The sequence below is a fragment of the Vombatus ursinus genome, unplaced genomic scaffold (genome assembly GCF_900497805.2).
Source record: "Vombatus ursinus unplaced genomic scaffold, bare-nosed wombat genome assembly UNPS02014172.1, whole genome shotgun sequence".
NCBI classification, from domain to species: domain Eukaryota; kingdom Metazoa; phylum Chordata; class Mammalia; order Diprotodontia; family Vombatidae; genus Vombatus; species Vombatus ursinus.
Window position 1 is genome coordinate 316,079 of NW_020953950.1, and position 16,760 is coordinate 332,838.

The 16,760-nt window shown below is 48.8% G+C and overlaps 2 protein-coding genes across 3 annotated transcripts in view; both read right to left on the reverse strand.

Annotated features, from left to right (window-relative positions):
- Positions 1-890: 890 nt before the first annotated feature.
- On the reverse strand, positions 891-10,176 carry SLC25A34 (solute carrier family 25 member 34). Its single transcript, XM_027859808.1, has 5 exons — positions 9,400-10,176; positions 7,296-7,361; positions 6,956-7,108; positions 4,688-4,822; positions 891-2,218 (listed from the first exon to the last, which is right to left on the reverse strand). The coding sequence occupies exons 1-5, from the start codon at positions 9,805-9,807 to the stop codon at positions 2,036-2,038; spliced, it is 945 nt and encodes a 314-aa protein (XP_027715609.1). The 5' UTR covers positions 9,808-10,176; the 3' UTR covers positions 891-2,035.
- Positions 10,177-13,759: 3,583 nt separating this feature from the next.
- Positions 13,760-16,760, reverse strand: part of PLEKHM2 (pleckstrin homology and RUN domain containing M2) — a 64,987-nt gene continuing 61,986 nt past the window's right edge. For both annotated transcript variants that reach the window (XM_027859801.1, XM_027859800.1), the window contains one exon: positions 13,760-14,831. In XM_027859801.1, the coding sequence (XP_027715602.1) occupies positions 14,694-14,831 (138 nt within the window). In that variant the 3' untranslated portion in view covers positions 13,760-14,693. The remainder of the gene's footprint in view (positions 14,832-16,760) is intronic.

Consider the following 16,760-nt stretch of genomic DNA (forward strand, 5'->3'; position numbering starts at 1 on the left):
GAAATGAGGGGCCAGAAGCAAAATACACAAACTAATCAAAAATAGAAAACTTTATTCATTCGGAGTGGTGGAGGGGGACCTGGAGTGTTTGTGGAGTTTCTGGAGGAGCCCCTCAGCCCCAAAGTCAATTGTCATTGTGACCAAGGGGGTTCACCTGCAGACTCTCTTCATTAGGTGGTGGAGTCAGGAAAAACTGAGTTCAAATCCAGCCTCAGGCATTTACTAGTTCTGTGACCCCAGGAAAGTCACTTAACCTATATTTTCCTCAGTTTCCTCAACTGTAAAATGAAGATAATAATAATAATGATAACACCTACTCCCCTGGGGTTGTTTGCCTCAGTTTCCTCAACTGTAAAATGATGATAATAATAATAATAATAACACCTACTCCCCCAGGGTTGTTGTGAGGATCAAATAAGATAATATTTTAAAAGCACTTTTAAACCTTAAAGTATTAGCTATTATTATTATTTATTATTATTATTATTATTATTAATTACTTTCTTGCTATGTGACTTTGGTCAAGTTGCTGCCCCTCTCTGGGGCTTACTTCTATATTTAGGAGATGGTGACAGCGATCTTTGCTTAACCAAATTCCCCAGGAGTGGTGGGAGGCTAGGAAGAGGTATTCCAAGAGAAAGGGCTTCCTTTCAACAACATTCTTACACTGTATTGCTCTTTGTATGTGTGTGTGACTTTAGTTACCCAAGGAAGGTAACTTGTGCCCCTCACTGGAGCAGCTAGGTGACAGAGTGGATAGAGCACCAGCCTTGCAGTCATGGAGGTCCTGATTTCAAATCCAGCCTCAGACACCCACTAGCTGTGTGACCCCGAGCAAGTCACCTAACCCTGATTGCTCCCTCCCACCAAAAAAAAAAAAAAGACTATTTCTGAGAGCAGGGACCCCTTCCCTTTTTCCCCCAACCCAACCACTCAAGGGGCCTCAGGAATGAGGGAACATGAGGCAGTGAGATAACTGAGTGTCAGAAAAACTGGGTTCAGATCCCAGCTCTGTCTCTTTTTATACAATCCTGAACAAGCCTTCTCTCGGTCTCAGTTCCACTCTTCTGTAAAATGCAGGAGTTGGGGTAAGTGGTCTCAGAGACCCTTTTTAGCACTGCCATTTTTGGAACATAGCATTAGAGTTGGAAAGGACCTTTCAGGCCATTTAATCCAACCCCATCTTTTTACTGATGAAGGAAACTGAGTCACAGAGAAGTGACTTGCCCAAGGTCACATAGCCAACAAGTGTCCAAGGCTCAATTGTAAACCCATGTCTTTCTGACTCCAAGTCCAACTTTCTCCATGTAGTCTCTCCTATGTTAAAACTGTATATTCTGAATTCTAGCATTCCATGTTCTAAAGAACATTTTCATGTTCTAGTCGTATTTAATGAGGATAAGTGGCGGTGCATTAGTCTAAGGATTTGGTTTCAAATCCCAGTTTTGTTACTACCTATGTTACTTCTCTGGGTCTCAGTTTCCCCATCTATAAAATGAGGGGGTTGGATTAGATAACCTCTAAGGTCCCTTCCGGCTGTGATCCATGCGCCATCTTAGACCCCTCCCTCCAACTTTTGACTCTCATATCAGTGTTTCCCAGGAGTACCGACGGGGTGCACTGAGGCATCCACACTCCCCTGGATCACTGGGAATCAGAGATCGTATTTCCGAGACACTCTGCTGAGCTTAGAGTGGGGACAGTCTGTGGCATGGACCCAAGGACAGAAAGCTGACCCTCTGGCAAATAGAAACTAAAGTAGTGGCCTCTGAACATTCACTAACCCACTCCAATCCTAGTGACAATAAAGGGTCCCTTCTCTCCTTTACTCCATGGTAGGCCGTTGCTCACTCCCATTGTACATGGAGGATCCCTACTGGCTCGCCATTTCCAGCACCACCGCCCATGCGTCCTTTCAACATTGCCATGAAAATGGGGCAGGGCTGGGATGGGAGAGGACGTAGAGCCTGTTGGGGCAGAGAGGGTCCCGAATTCAGGGCTGTCTGTCCTGCAGGAGGACGGCCAGGAAGGGGCCCTAGGCTCCCTGGTGCTGGAATCGGTAGATGAGCTTCCGGAGCTCGTCCCAGAAGAGCAGGCTGAGGATGGTGTGGGGGCCCAGGCGCAGATAGGCAGGGCCCAGACCCTTGTAGAGAGCCTGGGGACCCTCTGCCCGTATGATCTTCACCAAGCAGTCAAGGACCCCTCCGTACAACTGGCCCTGGGGATAGGACAGGAAGGCAGGGGTGTCACTCACCTTATCCTCCGCATGCTCTGACCCATTCTCTACCTTAAGCTTTCTTCACCTTTTTTATGAACTGGACATTCCTTTGGCCACCTGGTAAAGCCCCTGGATGCCTTCTCAGAATTATATTTTTAAATGCGTAAAATAAAAACATAGGATTACAGAGGATGAGGACACTAATGTCATTTTCCCCCTATTTTTCCTTTCATGGACACCTCCCCCCACCAAGAAAACTCCAAATGGGGTCACGAGAATCAGACACGACTGAAATGACTGAACAAGAAAGACTCAAAAGTCTCCAGTGGTCTCTGATCACCCACCAAAAAAAGAAAGCATCAACCTCTAACCCTCACAGTCAAGTCAGAGAAGCTGGGTTCAAATCTTTACTCTGCTACTTACTATCTGTAGGACCTTGGGCAAATCACTTTCTCTCTCAAGGCCTGAGTTTTCTCATCAATTAAATGAGGTATTAGCTGCTTTTCAAGACTCCATCCAGATCGAAGTCCCAGCATCCTACAAGGTAAGGGCCCTCCCCAAACTGATTCCAAGCTATTTGGCTACCCTTATCTGACATTAATTCCCCTTGAGTATTTTCCATTCTACCCAATGAGATAAACCTCCATCCCTGTTCTCATCCTACTCTCTCCTTCCTCTGTGTGCCTAGAACAGAATCTTCCTTCCCATTCTGTCTCCTTGAGTCCCTCCCTCCCTTCAAGGTCCATCTCAGGTGCTAGCTTCTCCACTGAGTCTCCCCTGATTTCTCATCCTCCAGGGGACTGTGACCCCTTTCTTCCTATTTCCCTAACTGGGGCCTCTTCTTTGCACATCCTATTTCATTCTCCTTGGCATGTGAACTCCTCCTTTCCCCCAGAGAAAGCAATGTTAGAAATCTTAGAAAGAACCTTGCAGGCCAGAAGGCCTGAGTTTGAATCCCAACTCAGGTGCTACTTACTATACTTGTGGGACCTTGGCAAAGTCACTTAATCTTTGGGCTTCAGTTTCTCCATAAATGTAAAATAAGGCTAACAATAGCTGTTTTCCTGTCTACCTCACAGGGCTGTTTGTGAAGATCCAGGGAAGTCATGTCTGCAAAGTGTTACATAAAGATCAGCTATGGTTAGATTGTAAGCTCCTTGAGGGCAGGGTCTTGGTCATATCTATATTTCCATCCCAACAGAAGGTAAGATCCTTGAAGGCAGGACCTTGTCATATCTACATTTCCTTCCCAGTAGAATGTAAGCTCCGTGAAGGCGGGGCCTTGGTCATATCTGCCATATCACTTCCTGACCATTTCCAAACTATGCTAGCTACACACTGGCCCTCCTCCTACTGAGAACAGGACTCAGTCTCCTGGAACCCTGAACTTGTGATGGGTGAATTTGCATCTTACCCTGCCCAGATCCAGGCCTCCCTGGCAATTTCCAGCCAGTTCCAAACTCTACCTCCTCTTTATGGGTCATCGTCTTCTGTTAGAATGTAAACTCCTTCAGGGCATGAACCATCTTGCTTCCTTATTTTTGTATCCCTAACACTTAGCACTGTGCCTGGCACATAATAAGCATTTGATAAACGTTTGGTGATCAAATGATTGGACCCCAGCTCAGATTACACTGCCTTGCACTTGACAGGGATTGAATAAATGTTCATTAAATTTAAGGATGGCGGAGAGGGTCCTGGGTTTCTTTGGCCAAAGAATTCACCATCCAGGGGTCAGCCTGCTGGGAATGAGAATCTCAGGACTTAGCATCAGACAGTAGGCCTGGACTGTTGCCAGGATTATACCTGAAGCCAGCTTCAGGTGGTGAGAAAAAAAGATGGGCTGGGCCTGGGAGGAGAATGTTGGGAAATGACCTGGGTGACCTGTTGCAGATGGGGAAGAGTGCAGGGAAGGACTGATGGCCAGTTCCCATGCTGCACTGGGATCCATGCAATGTCAGGAGGACAGGAGAAAGGCCTCCAGCATGTTGGCTGGATCCCCATGGAGAACATGGACAAAAGTGCCTCTGGATGAGAAGCTCTAGATGGGTTACCACATCCATAAGTTTTAGATTCAGGGAGTCTTCAAGGGTCACGGTCTCTACTGCAGAGATAGGAAGTGGTAGGGTCCAGGGGAAAGACCATGGAATTTTAAAGTCAAAAGCCCTGGGTTCAAATCCCAAGTCCATTCACTACTACTACCTGTGTGACGTTGGTGAAAATTACATCTCTCTGGGCCTCACTTTCCTCATCTGCATAGTGAGGAAAGGGTTGGAACTCAATAAGCTCTGGGATTTTTCTGACTTAGACAGATGATCCTACAGGTGTATAGTATATCTATGTCTGTCTGTCTGGCTGGTGTGTAGAAAGACATCCCCCTCCATCTCCTACCAGCCCTCCTAAATTCGGTCCGCATGTCTTCACTCTCTCCATCCCCTTCCCATGTCCCCTCCAATCCCATGTGCTCACCTTTCCTGTTGGGTCCACAGGCTGATTGTACAGGCGGGTGCTGACCACATCAAATGGTGTCATCACAATGACCACTGCCACACTGCTGATCATACCCCCAGCCAGGGCCACAAGCCAGCTGTCCTTCTGAAACCACTGCAAGGAGACAGGAAGCCCCACGAACTGACCCCAGGATCCTCCTCTCCCCTCTAAAACCTCAACCCTCACCCCACTTTATAAAACTCACTCAATATCCCTCCTGGTGAAAGATGGGACCACAGATTGGAGTGAAAAGAACCTGCTCAGGAGACCTGTGTTCTAGGCCTACCACTGACTCTCTGTGTGACCTTGGGAGAGTCATTTAATGTCTTTATAAAAATGAGGAGGTTGCATCAGATTGGCAAAATTGACCAAAAAAGAGAAAACGACAAATGACAGAGGGGCTGTGGGAAAACAGGAACGCTAATGCCCTCTTGGTGTAGTTGTGAACTAGTCCAACCATTCTGGAAAGAAACTTGGAACTACATCTAATAAAACTATTAAACTGTGCATACCCTTTGACCCAGCAATACCACTACTAGGTCTATAGACCAAAGAGATGAAAGAAAGAAAAGGACCCACATGTACAAAAATATTTATAATAGCTCTTTTTGTGGTGGCAAAGAATTGGAAACTAGGGGAGTGCCCATCAACTGGGGAATGGTTGAATAAGTGCATGGATGTGATGGAACATTATTATTCTAGAAGAAATGATGAAAGGGATGGTTTCAGAAAGACCTGGGAAGATTTATGTGAACCGATGCAGAGCAAAGTGAGCAGAACAAAAAAGGGAGAAAAATTTATAAATGACAATAATATTATAAAGACAAACAATTTTGAGAGACTCAAAAACTGTGATCAACACAATGACCAATCACCAGTCTGAGGATTCATGATGAAACACGCCACCCCACTCCTGTTGGAGAGCTCATAGAGTCAGAGTGCAGACTGATACACACACACATACACATTCATACATATATCTGATGACGTGGCTAATTTGGAAATTTGTTTTGCTTGGCTATAACTGTTTGCAATAAGGGTTTTATTTTTCTTTCTCATTGTGGGGTGGGGAGAAGGAAAATTTTCATTGAAGGAAAAAAATTTTTAAATGAGGGTTGGAATAGAGAATAATAATAATAGCAGATGTTTATACGATCCTTTTAGGGGCACTAGGTGGCCCAGTGGATAGAAGTTAGGGCCTAGAATCAGGAACACTCATCTTCCTGAGTTCAAATCTGGCCTCAGACATTTACTAGCTGTCTGACCTTGGCAAGTCACTTAACCCTGTTTGCTTCAGTTTCCTCATCCAAAACGAGCAGGTAAAGGAGGTGACAAAACACTGGTATTTTTGCCAAGAAAATCCCAAATGGGGTCATGAAGAGTTAGACATGACTGAACAACAACAATACTGCCCTCTTCGTTTTGTAAGGCATGTTATTGGTTTTTGTATTTATGTTGGCCCTGGAGGCAGGTGCTATTATTATCCGCAGTTCTCCGGTTAAGTGACTTATCAAGAATCACACAGCTAGTAAGTACCTGAAGCAACATTTAAACCCAGTTCTTCTCCAAATCTTCCCCAAGTGAACTACCTTCCATGTCTTCCTAAGCCCTCCTAAGCTGGAAAAATAGCTCCTTGGGACTTTTTTCTTGACTTTTCCAATCAGAATTCTGTCTGGTGCACTTTCTAGGTCTTTGTGGAAGAGTTTTAGTAGGGAGCTAGGCTGTACTGCTTCCCCTAGTTCCGCCATCTTGATTCAGCCCCACTGTGCCCTGTCCACTAGGTGACACCAACTTTTAGCTAAGGTCCTTGAGCTCAAAAATACCATGATTTTTTTCCAGAAGCTCTGGACAGGGGGTTCCTGAAACCTAGATGCTAGCTCCATGTTTGACTATATAACTTTGGACATACTGTTTCTCTCGCCTGGGCCTCAATTTCCTCACTAGTAAAACGGTGATAATAGTCCTTGTACTACCTGCCTCACTGAGTGGTGCACAAAGTGCTGTCAAGTTTAAATTGCTTTAAAAATGTGAGCTGTTGGGGCAGCTAGGCGGCGCAGTGGATAGAGCACCAGCCCTGGAGTCAGGAGGACCTGAGTTCAAATCCAGCCTCAGACCAAACACTTGACACTTACTAGCTGTGTGACCCTGGGCAAGTCACTTAACCCCAATTGCCTAACCAAAAAAAAAAAAAAGAATGTTTAGAAATGTGAGCTGTTGAAGGGAGTTGGGGACCCCAGAACCCCTCACCTCGTGATCCTGTACCCACACTTTGGCTGAGGCGAAGGTGGCCAGTTGGGCGGCTGATCCTACCATGACCCTGGGCACGGCCCCGCCGACTCCTCGCCAGAGACCGGGGATGCCCTGCTGCCTCCAGATGGTTTCCAGGGCACCAAGGGCAGTCTGTGGAGAGAGAAAGAAAGGAGGGAGGATAAGCTGGCTGGCCTTCTGCCCATCCTGGGGGCAGCAGGGCCTTGGGGGACGAGTGGTCCCGCTCCCCTTTTGTAGCCCCTTGAGGCTCTAGCCTGGGGTCCAAGAGGCAGGCCACAGTACTCAGCTAGGTGGGCTTCTTGGGGAGGGGGCTCCTCACCTGGTGCTGGTGCTGATGGCCCACAGCCAGGGGAGCTGCTGTCTTCGCTTGCAGCTGTGTTTTGACCTGGGAAGACAGATCACAGATCTAGGGCAAGAACAGGTGTCTGAGAGCATCCAAGACCATCCCCCTACTTGTGAAGAACCTGAGACTCAAAGAAACTGTGATTTGCTCAAGATCACATATGTGGTAAGAATAGTATCATTGGAATCTGAACTCAGGTCTTGTGACTATGAGCTCTGTCTTGGTATGCAGAGCAGATTGTGTGGGGAGAGTGGAAGCAGGGGACATCCCCAGCAGGCCACAGGCCAAGGAGCCGTTGCATGCTCTCCACAGAGGAAAATGTGCATGGGGCAGAGGACCCCTAAATTCTCCCAGTCCTTGCCCCTAGGGGATCTCTGACTGAACCCCATAATCTCAGAGTGAGAAAACCTCAGAGGGCTCCTAGTCCCACCAATATCTGGGATTCCTCTTTCAACATCCCTGACAGGAAGTCACCCTTCGAAGACCTCTAGGAAGGGACAACACTTTGGAACAGCTCTAATGATAGGTACAGAGCGCTAGACCTGGAATCCTAAGATCTGAGTTCGAATTTGACCTCAGATACTTACTAGATGTGTGATCTTGTGCAAGTCATTTCACTTCATCTATAAAAAGAATAGCTCTTACCTCACAGGGTTGTTGTGAGGATCAAATGAAATATTGGTAAAGTGTTTGGAAAACCGTAACTCACTACGTAAATGTTAGCTATGATTGTAGGGGTTAGACTTGTGATTTCACTGATATTGGGAACTCCCAGACATGGAAACTCCCTTTACTGATGCAGGTTGGCAACTCCTTCACAACGTAAGAGCTGCTTGGAGTGCTGAGAGTTGGAGACTTGGCCAGGATCACACAGTGAGCACATGTCCGACTTGAGGGCTGTAACATGAAATCTGCTTCTCAGAATTCATCAGTCGCTCCCTGGTTTTACAGAGAACCAGTAATGGCCTTGGCGTCAGAGGAGCTGGGTTCAAATCCTACCCTTCCTACCCACCTGGCCTCCTTAACCTCCCTGGGCCTCAGTTTCCTTATCTGCAAAAGGAGGGAGTGTGATAGATGACCACTGAGGACCCTCCCAACTCTACAGCCACAGTCCTAAGTCATATAATCTCAGTATTAGGACCCTCAGATGTCATCTGGTCCAGGAAGACCCTCAGTAACTAGCCTGATAAGGGGTTTTCCAGTCTCCATTCATTCATTCATTCAATAAACATTTATTAAGCTACCTAATAAAACATTTATTAAACCACTATGTGCCAGGCACTACGCTAAGTGCTGAGGTTACAAAGAGGCAAAAGCTTACGTTCTAATGGGGAATTCAACATGCAAATAAACATCTACAAAGAAACCTCTATACAGGATAAATAGGAAATAATTAAGAGAGAAAGCACTAGAATTAAGAAGGGTTAGGGAAGGCTTCCCAGAGAAGGTAGGATTTTAGTTGTGACTTAAAAGAAGCTGGAAGACCTCCAGTGGTGAACATTCTAAACCTTCCCCTCCTTGGGTAACCTATTTTATGTTGGGACAGCTGTTAGGAAGATTTTCTCCATCTTGAGCCAAAATCTGCCTCTCTGACACTTTCACCCATTCTTCCATTCCTCCCGGGAGGAGCACAAGATTTGGAATCAGAAGACATGGGTTTGAATCCTGGCTGGGTGACTCTCTACTTACGTGATTTTGGTCAAATCACTTTCCCCTCTCTCTGGATATCAGTTTCTTTATCTGTGAAATTTGAGGGATGGTTGGACTAAATCAGGGGTTCTTAACCTTTTTTATGTCATGGACCCCTTTGCAGTCTGATTAAAAACCACAGGCTCCTTCTTAGAGTAATTTATTTTAAAATTCATAATTGGAGGAAATGCTAAATTTCGGTTAAGGTTGGTGAAAATAAAGATTAAAAAAAAAACAAAACAACTATTCCCCTCCTATCTAAACTCATGAACCTCTTGGAATTGGACCCCCAAGTTAAGAACCCCAGGTCCTGTAGGGTCCCCTCCATCACTGCTGTCCTTTGTTTAGAGAGGGGGAAGGCAGTGAAGGCCCCCCCACCCAGGCTACTCACCAGGTACGCCGGGCTCCCAACGAAGGCTCCCAGAGCTCCGGCCAATGCCCCGGCAGCCACAGTGCCTCCGTGGTACTGGGTGAGGCCAGCCTCCAGGGTCAGGGAATAGCAGTAGAATCGTACTCCATTCATGAGGCCCTGGTAGAGCAGGGCAGCTCCCAGCCCCTTCTGCAGTCCCCAGAGCCCATCAGCCTGTGCCACCGTGCCCACAGACCGCAAGAGTCCCCGGTAGGGCCGGGCATATGTCCCCCTGGCCTGCAGCTCACCCTGCAGCTGCAGCCTTGTCTTCACCACCTCCAGGGGATTGGTGAAAACACAGGCGAGACAGCAGGCTGAAGCACCCAGTACAAGGTCCATGGCTGGGGACACAGACACAGGCACAGCCCTGCTGGCCACAGGACTCTCCATGGCCCCTCTCTGGCTCAGGGGACAAGAGCAACTATGTCTGAGGCAGGGGCATGGGCTCCGACGTGCCCTGCCTCAGGGCAGAGAGGTTGAAATGGCCACAGGCAGTGGCTCTAGTTACAGGCAGGGCACAAGACAGAGGGGCCAGAGGGCTAGGACCGGGAACACAGGACAGGGGGCGGAGGGCTAGAGACACATGGGATAGATAGGCTACTGAAGGTTGGGAACAGGTGAAGAGAGGGGTAGGGATGGTGAAGAGAAGGCAGGCTCAGGGAAGAGAGGACAGGGGAAAAGGGAAAGGGGGGCAGGGGACAGAGGGGAGGACACTCCAGGTAGATCCAGATCTTGTAGGCGACAGCAGTGCCCTGGCTCACCAAGCTCAAGCGCCCTCTGTCCCACTGGCTCTTCTCTCCAGCCCAGCCAATGCCCACTCAGGCAGGAACCCAACCTGGGTGCCAAGGCGCTCCCACTGCCCCAGCCCTGGCCAATCCCAGGGGCCGCCGCTCCTCATACCTCCCTAGCTTGGGGGAGGTGCCTAGGCCCTGGGATCTGGAGGAAAGGTCACTCCAGGGCGGGGTGAGGATGGGCAGAGAAGCTCCGAGAGCAGGAGGGAGGGAGGAGAGCAGAGGAAAGTCTAACCAGCCCAGTCAACCTCCCTCGCTCCCTCCAGCTAGGTTGCACAGTAGCTAGAGCTCTAGACCTGGGGGTCAGGAAGAGCTGGGGTCAAATCCACACTCAGACACTTTACTACCTGTGTGACCCTGGGCAAGTCACTTTGCTGCTACCTGCCTCAGTTTCCTCAGCTGTAAAATGGGGATAACAATAGTATCTACCTCCAATAGGGTTGCTGTGAGGATCAAATGAGATAATGTTTATCAAGTGCCTGGCACATGGTAGGTGCTTTATGTTTTTTTCCCTCCCTTCCCTCTTTGCCCACTTTTCCCATGATCTAACTCTTGAACCAGATTTTCTTCAAGGGAATCTCCTTAGTTCACCCCAGACCTTGAATAGGAATCTTGTCTACACCACTGACAAGTGGTCACCCAGCTTCTGTTTGGGGACCTCTAGGGATGAGGAACTCATTACTTGACTCCTCTCTGGACAAGTTAATTCCATTTTAACTGGTAGTTATTCTCTAGGGGCAGCCAGTATCTGAGTCTGACACCCCCACCCATTGATAGAGCCTCTCCTTGCAACCCTGGCATTGAAAGCAACCAGGGAGCCTCCTTGCCATCCCCCCCTTTCCGAAAGATCCTCAGATTCTCCTCATATGGCCTCCAGTCCTTTCTGCATCTTGGCCTGCTCCTCTGGATGTATGTGAGATAATATGTGTAAATATTCTATACATGTGAAATATATGAGATAATACATAAAGCACCAAGCCTGGCACATGCTGTCTAACTCTCCATGACCCTATTTGGGGTTTTCTTGGCAAAGATTCTCAGTGGGTTGCGATTTCCTTCTCCAGCTCATTTTGTAGACGGGGAAACTGAGGCAAACAGGGTGAAGTGACTTGCCCAGGGTCACACTGCTAGTGTCTCAGGCTGGATTTTAATTCAAGTCTTCCTAACTCCAGTTCCCGCGCTTTGTGCACTATGGTGCTCCCTAGCAGCCTCTACCTACCTATCTGGCTCTTACCTATCTTTCTTCCCCATTTAAGGACTATGTTTTAACCAGGCTGGCCTCCCAACTCTTCTTCCAACACCTCCCGCCTGTGTGACTTTGCATGGGCTAGTCTCCTGCCTGGCATATATTTCTTACACCTCTTAAAAGCCCTGACTCCCAGGCTCAGCTGGTCACCATCTCCTAATTCCTGGTCCTTCTGAAATTACCTTCTATTGACCATTTGTTTGCACCTCGTATCTACCTCCTGCAGAATGTAAGCTCTTTGAAGGCAAGAACTATGATTTTTTTTTCATTGTATCCCAGAACTTGGTCTGGTTCCTGGCACATAGTAGGTATAAGTCAATCAACAATCAACAAATACCTACTATGTGCTAGGAACTATGCTATGTGATGGGCAAAAAAAAGCAAGAGACAGTCTCTGACCTCAAGGAGCTCACAGTCAAATGGGGAGTGAGTGATAAAGGTGACAAATTGATGTTTGTTCAAATAGCAATGTCTTTACTTGTGTAACATCTCCTCTTGGCTGTGTGGTGTCTGGTACTGAATACACCCTTACCCCAGAGGGGTCCTGGCCAGGATAGGGGGTAATAGGGCTCTTAATCTCTTGTTGTTTCCTGGTTACCCTGTCTGTAGTTCTATTGATCACATGTTGTCTCCCCCACTGGACAGTGAGCTCCTTGAGGGAAGGGACTGTCTTTGGTCTTTCTTCATATCCCTAGCACTTAGCATAGTGCCTGGCACACAGTAGGTGCTTAATAAATACTTTATTCATTATGGTTCTCTTATTAGACCGTGAGCTCCTTGAGAACGGGGACTATCTCTGCCTTTCTTTGTATCCCTGCACTTAGTAGAGTGCCTGGCACACAGTAGGTGCTTAATAAATGCTTCATTCATCCATTCAGTCTCCCCCATTAAGTTGTGAACTCTTTGAAGGCAGGGACTGTCTTTTGCCTTTCTTTGTATCTCTTGTGCTGAGCACTGTGCCTGGCACATAGTAGGCACTTAATAAATGCTTCATTCATTCATATAGTCTCCCCCATTAAGCTATGAACTACTTGATTGTCTTTTGCCTTTCTTTGTACTTCCCAAGTGTTTAGCACAGTGCCTGGTATATAAGAGGTCCTTAATAAATGCTTATTGACCACTATTCTGGCTAATGTTGCCCAGGGTTAACTGCCTGACATGGCATCCTCATCACAGCTGACTCAGACTGAGCTTATGGACACTCAGACCCCGGGGATTTCCCCCCATTTGCTGGTGTCTCTCTGATCATCTGGGACATTTGTGGGGGACCTCTTGCTCAGAGAGAGGAAGGACATCAGCCATATCTGGCCCCAGGGGATCTGGGTTCAGATTCAGGCTCTCCTTACTGTGTGACTGTAGGAAAATCAGTTGACTTCTCTGGGGTTCAGTTTCCTCTTCCAAAATGAAAAGATTACGCTAGGTGATCTCTAAAGGGCCTCCCGTCACCAAATCTGTGTGGTTGGGCTGCAGATACCAAGTCCCTGGAGGAGAGCAGCCCCCTGGATTCTGAGCCCCCAGTGGCTTCATGGTCCTTGACCTCAGGCAGGGCGGGTCACTTAACCTTACCTGCTTATCGGTGAGTTGTGGGGGCTGGGCTAGACAGTTCCTTCCAGCTCTACCCAAGGACGGCTGGGAGACGGGGGGGGGGGGGCATGCCCCCTGGGGTGCACATCCCATGGAAAAAAATCTTATTTGAGATAAACCCCCAACAGAGAGACAGCAGCCAGCAACCCCTGACAGCTGCTGCATGCTTGAGGGGGCTTCAAGGACTCCAGGTCTTGCCCAGATGAGGCAGGATGACCCTGAAATGGGAACAGTTTTAAGAAGGGACCTTAGTGCCCACTGAGTCCCACTCCCTCATCTTACAAATGAAGAAACGAAGGCTTAGGGAGGTTGTGACTTGTCCAGGGTCACTGAGCTGGGTAAAAGAGTCTGATCCCAGTCTGATGCTTCTCATCCAGCTTTGACCCTTCCTAGCTCCGTGACCTTGATGGCAAGTCTCCCGACCTGCTTCCGGCCCTCTGTAAAATGTTCAGCACTCCCCAACCTCACAGGCTTGTATTGAGGAAAGTCCTTTCTGGGAACATAAGCACTTATTAAGTGCCTACTGTGTGCAGGGCACTGGGGATAGAAGGACAAAAAAAAAAATGGAACACTCTTTATTCTCAAGCTTAGGAACCTGTAGAAAGTCAGAAATAAAAGGGAGGAGAATTGAGAATCCCAAGCTCTCTGGGATGGAGAGTTAGGGGTGGAGATGGGAAATAAGCCACTGACGAACTGGGATAATATAATGTCTTTTATTTAAAAAAAAAAATACCCAAACCTTTCCCATTCCCCCCACCCCGAGGGGAGGGGGAGCTGTGGCTTTTCCTGTAAGTTCCTGCGGCTGGCATGGCGGTAGAGAAGGGTGGCCCCCTCTTCCCCAGGGCCCTTTTCCAGACCCCTTTGCCCTATGTCGCCCTTAATCCTTTCCTAGTGGAGGAGATAAGATCAAGGATGGAGGCGGGGATGGATGCATCCCTCTCGTCCAGACCCCCAATCCTCCAGCCTTCCCCTCCTGGCGCATGGGTATCTTCTATGACCCTGCTCACCGGGGGAAGGGGGGCAGTTGTGTGAGACTGACGCCAGGCATCCAGAGAAGGCACCCACCCACGCTCCGCCCAGCACTTTGGGATGAAGCGGAGAAGAGATGAAGACATGCACGCAAGCTCCCCTCTGCGGCAGACTCACAGCATTTACAGGGGAAGTGTTCAGGTGCTGGGAAGGAGGGCTCCTGCGATGCACCCGCGCCCCCACTCCCGGCCACTGCCTGAAGCCCAAAAGCAGAGACAGCACCTCCAGCCAGCCCGGCACGAACCTTTTAGAGGATATCTGTATATTATTATTATTATTATTGTTATTGTCATCAGCATCATCGGCTTGAAGCCAGCAGGGCACCCCCCAATCGGGGCCCAGGAAGGGGGGAGGGCAGCTGCAGAGCCCACAGGGCTCACTCTCTGTCTCTGCCCCGTCCTCAAAAGATGGGGGCCTGGAACACAGCCCCAGGAAACGTCCAGAAGACCCTGTCTCGGCCGAAGGGGGCTGGCATCACTCCTCCCCTCAGAGAAGGGAGTAGACTGGAGTCAGGGGGCCCCTCTGGGAGCAGCTGATGACTGACGAGGTGATCAGCGCGGGGTCTCTCCCGCCGGCTGCTCCCCTTTGGGAGGAGTCAGAGTCAGGGGCACAGGCCAGTTCTAGCCTCAGCACCAGGGGTCCCGAGAGGCTCGGCCACGGTACAAGCTATCGCTCCTCTGCCAGGCACTGTGGATGAGGCTCAGAGCATCCTCGAACTTCTTCTTGTTGGAGGTTTCCTGGATTGCCTTGTGCGGGAGTTCTACCTGTGGAAGGGAAGAAGGGAGAGGCAAGGAAGCCTGCTTTGAGATTGGGGGGCAGCCAGAGGGAAAAGGAGGGGTAAGGTTTGAGGTCAACAGACGAGGATCATGGGTTCATAGATTTAGAGCTGGAAGAGATCCGAAAGGCCATTCTAGTCCAAACCTCTCATTTTACAGATGAGGAAACTGAGGCACCAGAAAAGGGGGAGGAGGTTATTAAGTGACTTCCCCAAAGTCACACAGGAAATGACCAGCAGATCGGAATCCAGGTCCTCTCACCCCAAATCCAGCACTCTCTGAAATGAACCCCACGTGGATTAAAACAGGGAACCATTAGAGAAACGGGGCCTGGCTTGGAGTTAAAGGCTCCTGGTGACCCTGGATAAGTCACCTCCCTCCTCGTGGGTCCTCGGTTTCCTTCTGGACAAAGTGAGCGCATTGGACCAGATGATCTCTGAAGTCTCAACGAACCTAAGGCAGACTTTTACAGATTAAAATAAAGTCACAGACTGATCCAGATTGGATCCCGGCATTTGGTCCCAGCTCAGCCACAGGCACCCTGGGTGAGTCTGAGGCCCCGCTGGCCCTTCTGCCCATCTCTAGCTCAGACTACCGTAGGGGCACAGACGGGAGGTCGAGGTGGGTGTCCGTCTCAGACTGTAAACCCTGACATTCTATAGTCCAAGGTTTCTTCCAGGCCCCAGTCATTAAACGGGGATTTATCAAGCAAGCACCTAAGGTGCACCAGATACTGGATGATGAGAGGCAGTGAAAAGAGCCCTGGTTTTGGAGTCTAAGAATCTACGGTTGAAATGTGTGACCCTGGGCTGGTCACCTAACCTCTGTGGGAAACTGTCATACAACCGGAGACTCTGCGAGTGGGAAAGGGCTCTGGAGGGCAGCCGGGCCAACCCTGACCTACAAAACCAATCTCCTCTATAAGCTACCCAACAAGGGGTCTTCCGGTCTCTCCCTGAGAACCCTCAGGGAGGAGAGAGAACACAGCCCTTCCCACTTCTGGACAGCTCCAAAGTTTTCTGCAAGTTTTCTGGACATCAAACTGTGTTCTGTGTCTGTGACTTTAACCCACTGCTCCTGGTCTGGGGCCAAAAACAACACTAATTCCCCCTTTCATGGATAACAGTCTCATGTGCTTAAAGACAGCTATCACATCCTCCCCCTGGCAAAAAGGCCTTCTGGTGGAAAATGCTATCCACATCCAAAGAAAGAACTATGGAGTTGGAATGCAGATTGAAGCATACTATTTGCTGGTTTTTTTCTTCTGTTGTGTTTTGTTTCCTCTTTCTGGTGGTTCTTCCTATTGGTTCCAATTTTTACTTAACAACAGCACTAATGTGAAAATTAAAAAAAAAAAAGGCCTTCTGGGAGAGGAGTGAAATTCTGAACAAAAGGGTTTTCTGAACTCTGGATTTTTATCCAGAGCTGAAAGGGGATAACTGGTATTATTAGAGCACTTCAAAGGCTTAGCCTACATCTTTTTTTGAGCCTCATGGACACTCTGTGAAGTAGGGATTCCAGGGAGAATTTTCCCAATTTTATAGACATAAATGAGGCTCAAAGAGTGGAGACAACAGTGTTGCCTCCCTCACAGCATGAAGGTGGGGCTTGGTGGAAAGTGGTCTGGCCTTGAAGATGGGGGGGGGGGGCTCTGATCCTCAGCCCTGGAGAGCTCCCAGCCCTCTGGAAGGGAACAGGGCTCAGGTCATGCCCCGGGGCATTATGTAAGCACCAGGTGAGGACCCAAAGGACTCTGACCTGCATGGTGCCATGGGCCAGCACACCAGCAAAAGGAGGCCTCAAAATGGCACCAGACAGCCACGGCTCGTGTCCCAGCTCAGGAGACCAAGGATCCGAGCGGCCAACTTCAAGACCCTGAATGAGACCCTGACCATCTCAAGGCCGCTGCAGGGCCCT

What these genes read in the sequence shown, in the direction of transcription:
- SLC25A34 (XM_027859808.1), bottom strand. Translation starts at nt 9,807, where the DNA reads ATGGAGAGTCCTGTGGCCAGCAGGGCTGTGCCTGTGTCTGTGTCCCCA. An exon ending in TTGGGAGCCCGGCGTACCTG is followed by an intron (nt 7,362 to 9,399) that starts GTGAGTAGCCTG and finishes CTGTCTTCCCAG; the next exon opens with GTCAAAACACAGCTGCAAGC. An exon ending in TGTGGGTACAGGATCACGAG is followed by an intron (nt 4,823 to 6,955) that starts GTGAGGGGTTCT and finishes GTCTCCTTGCAG; the next exon opens with TGGTTTCAGAAGGACAGCTG.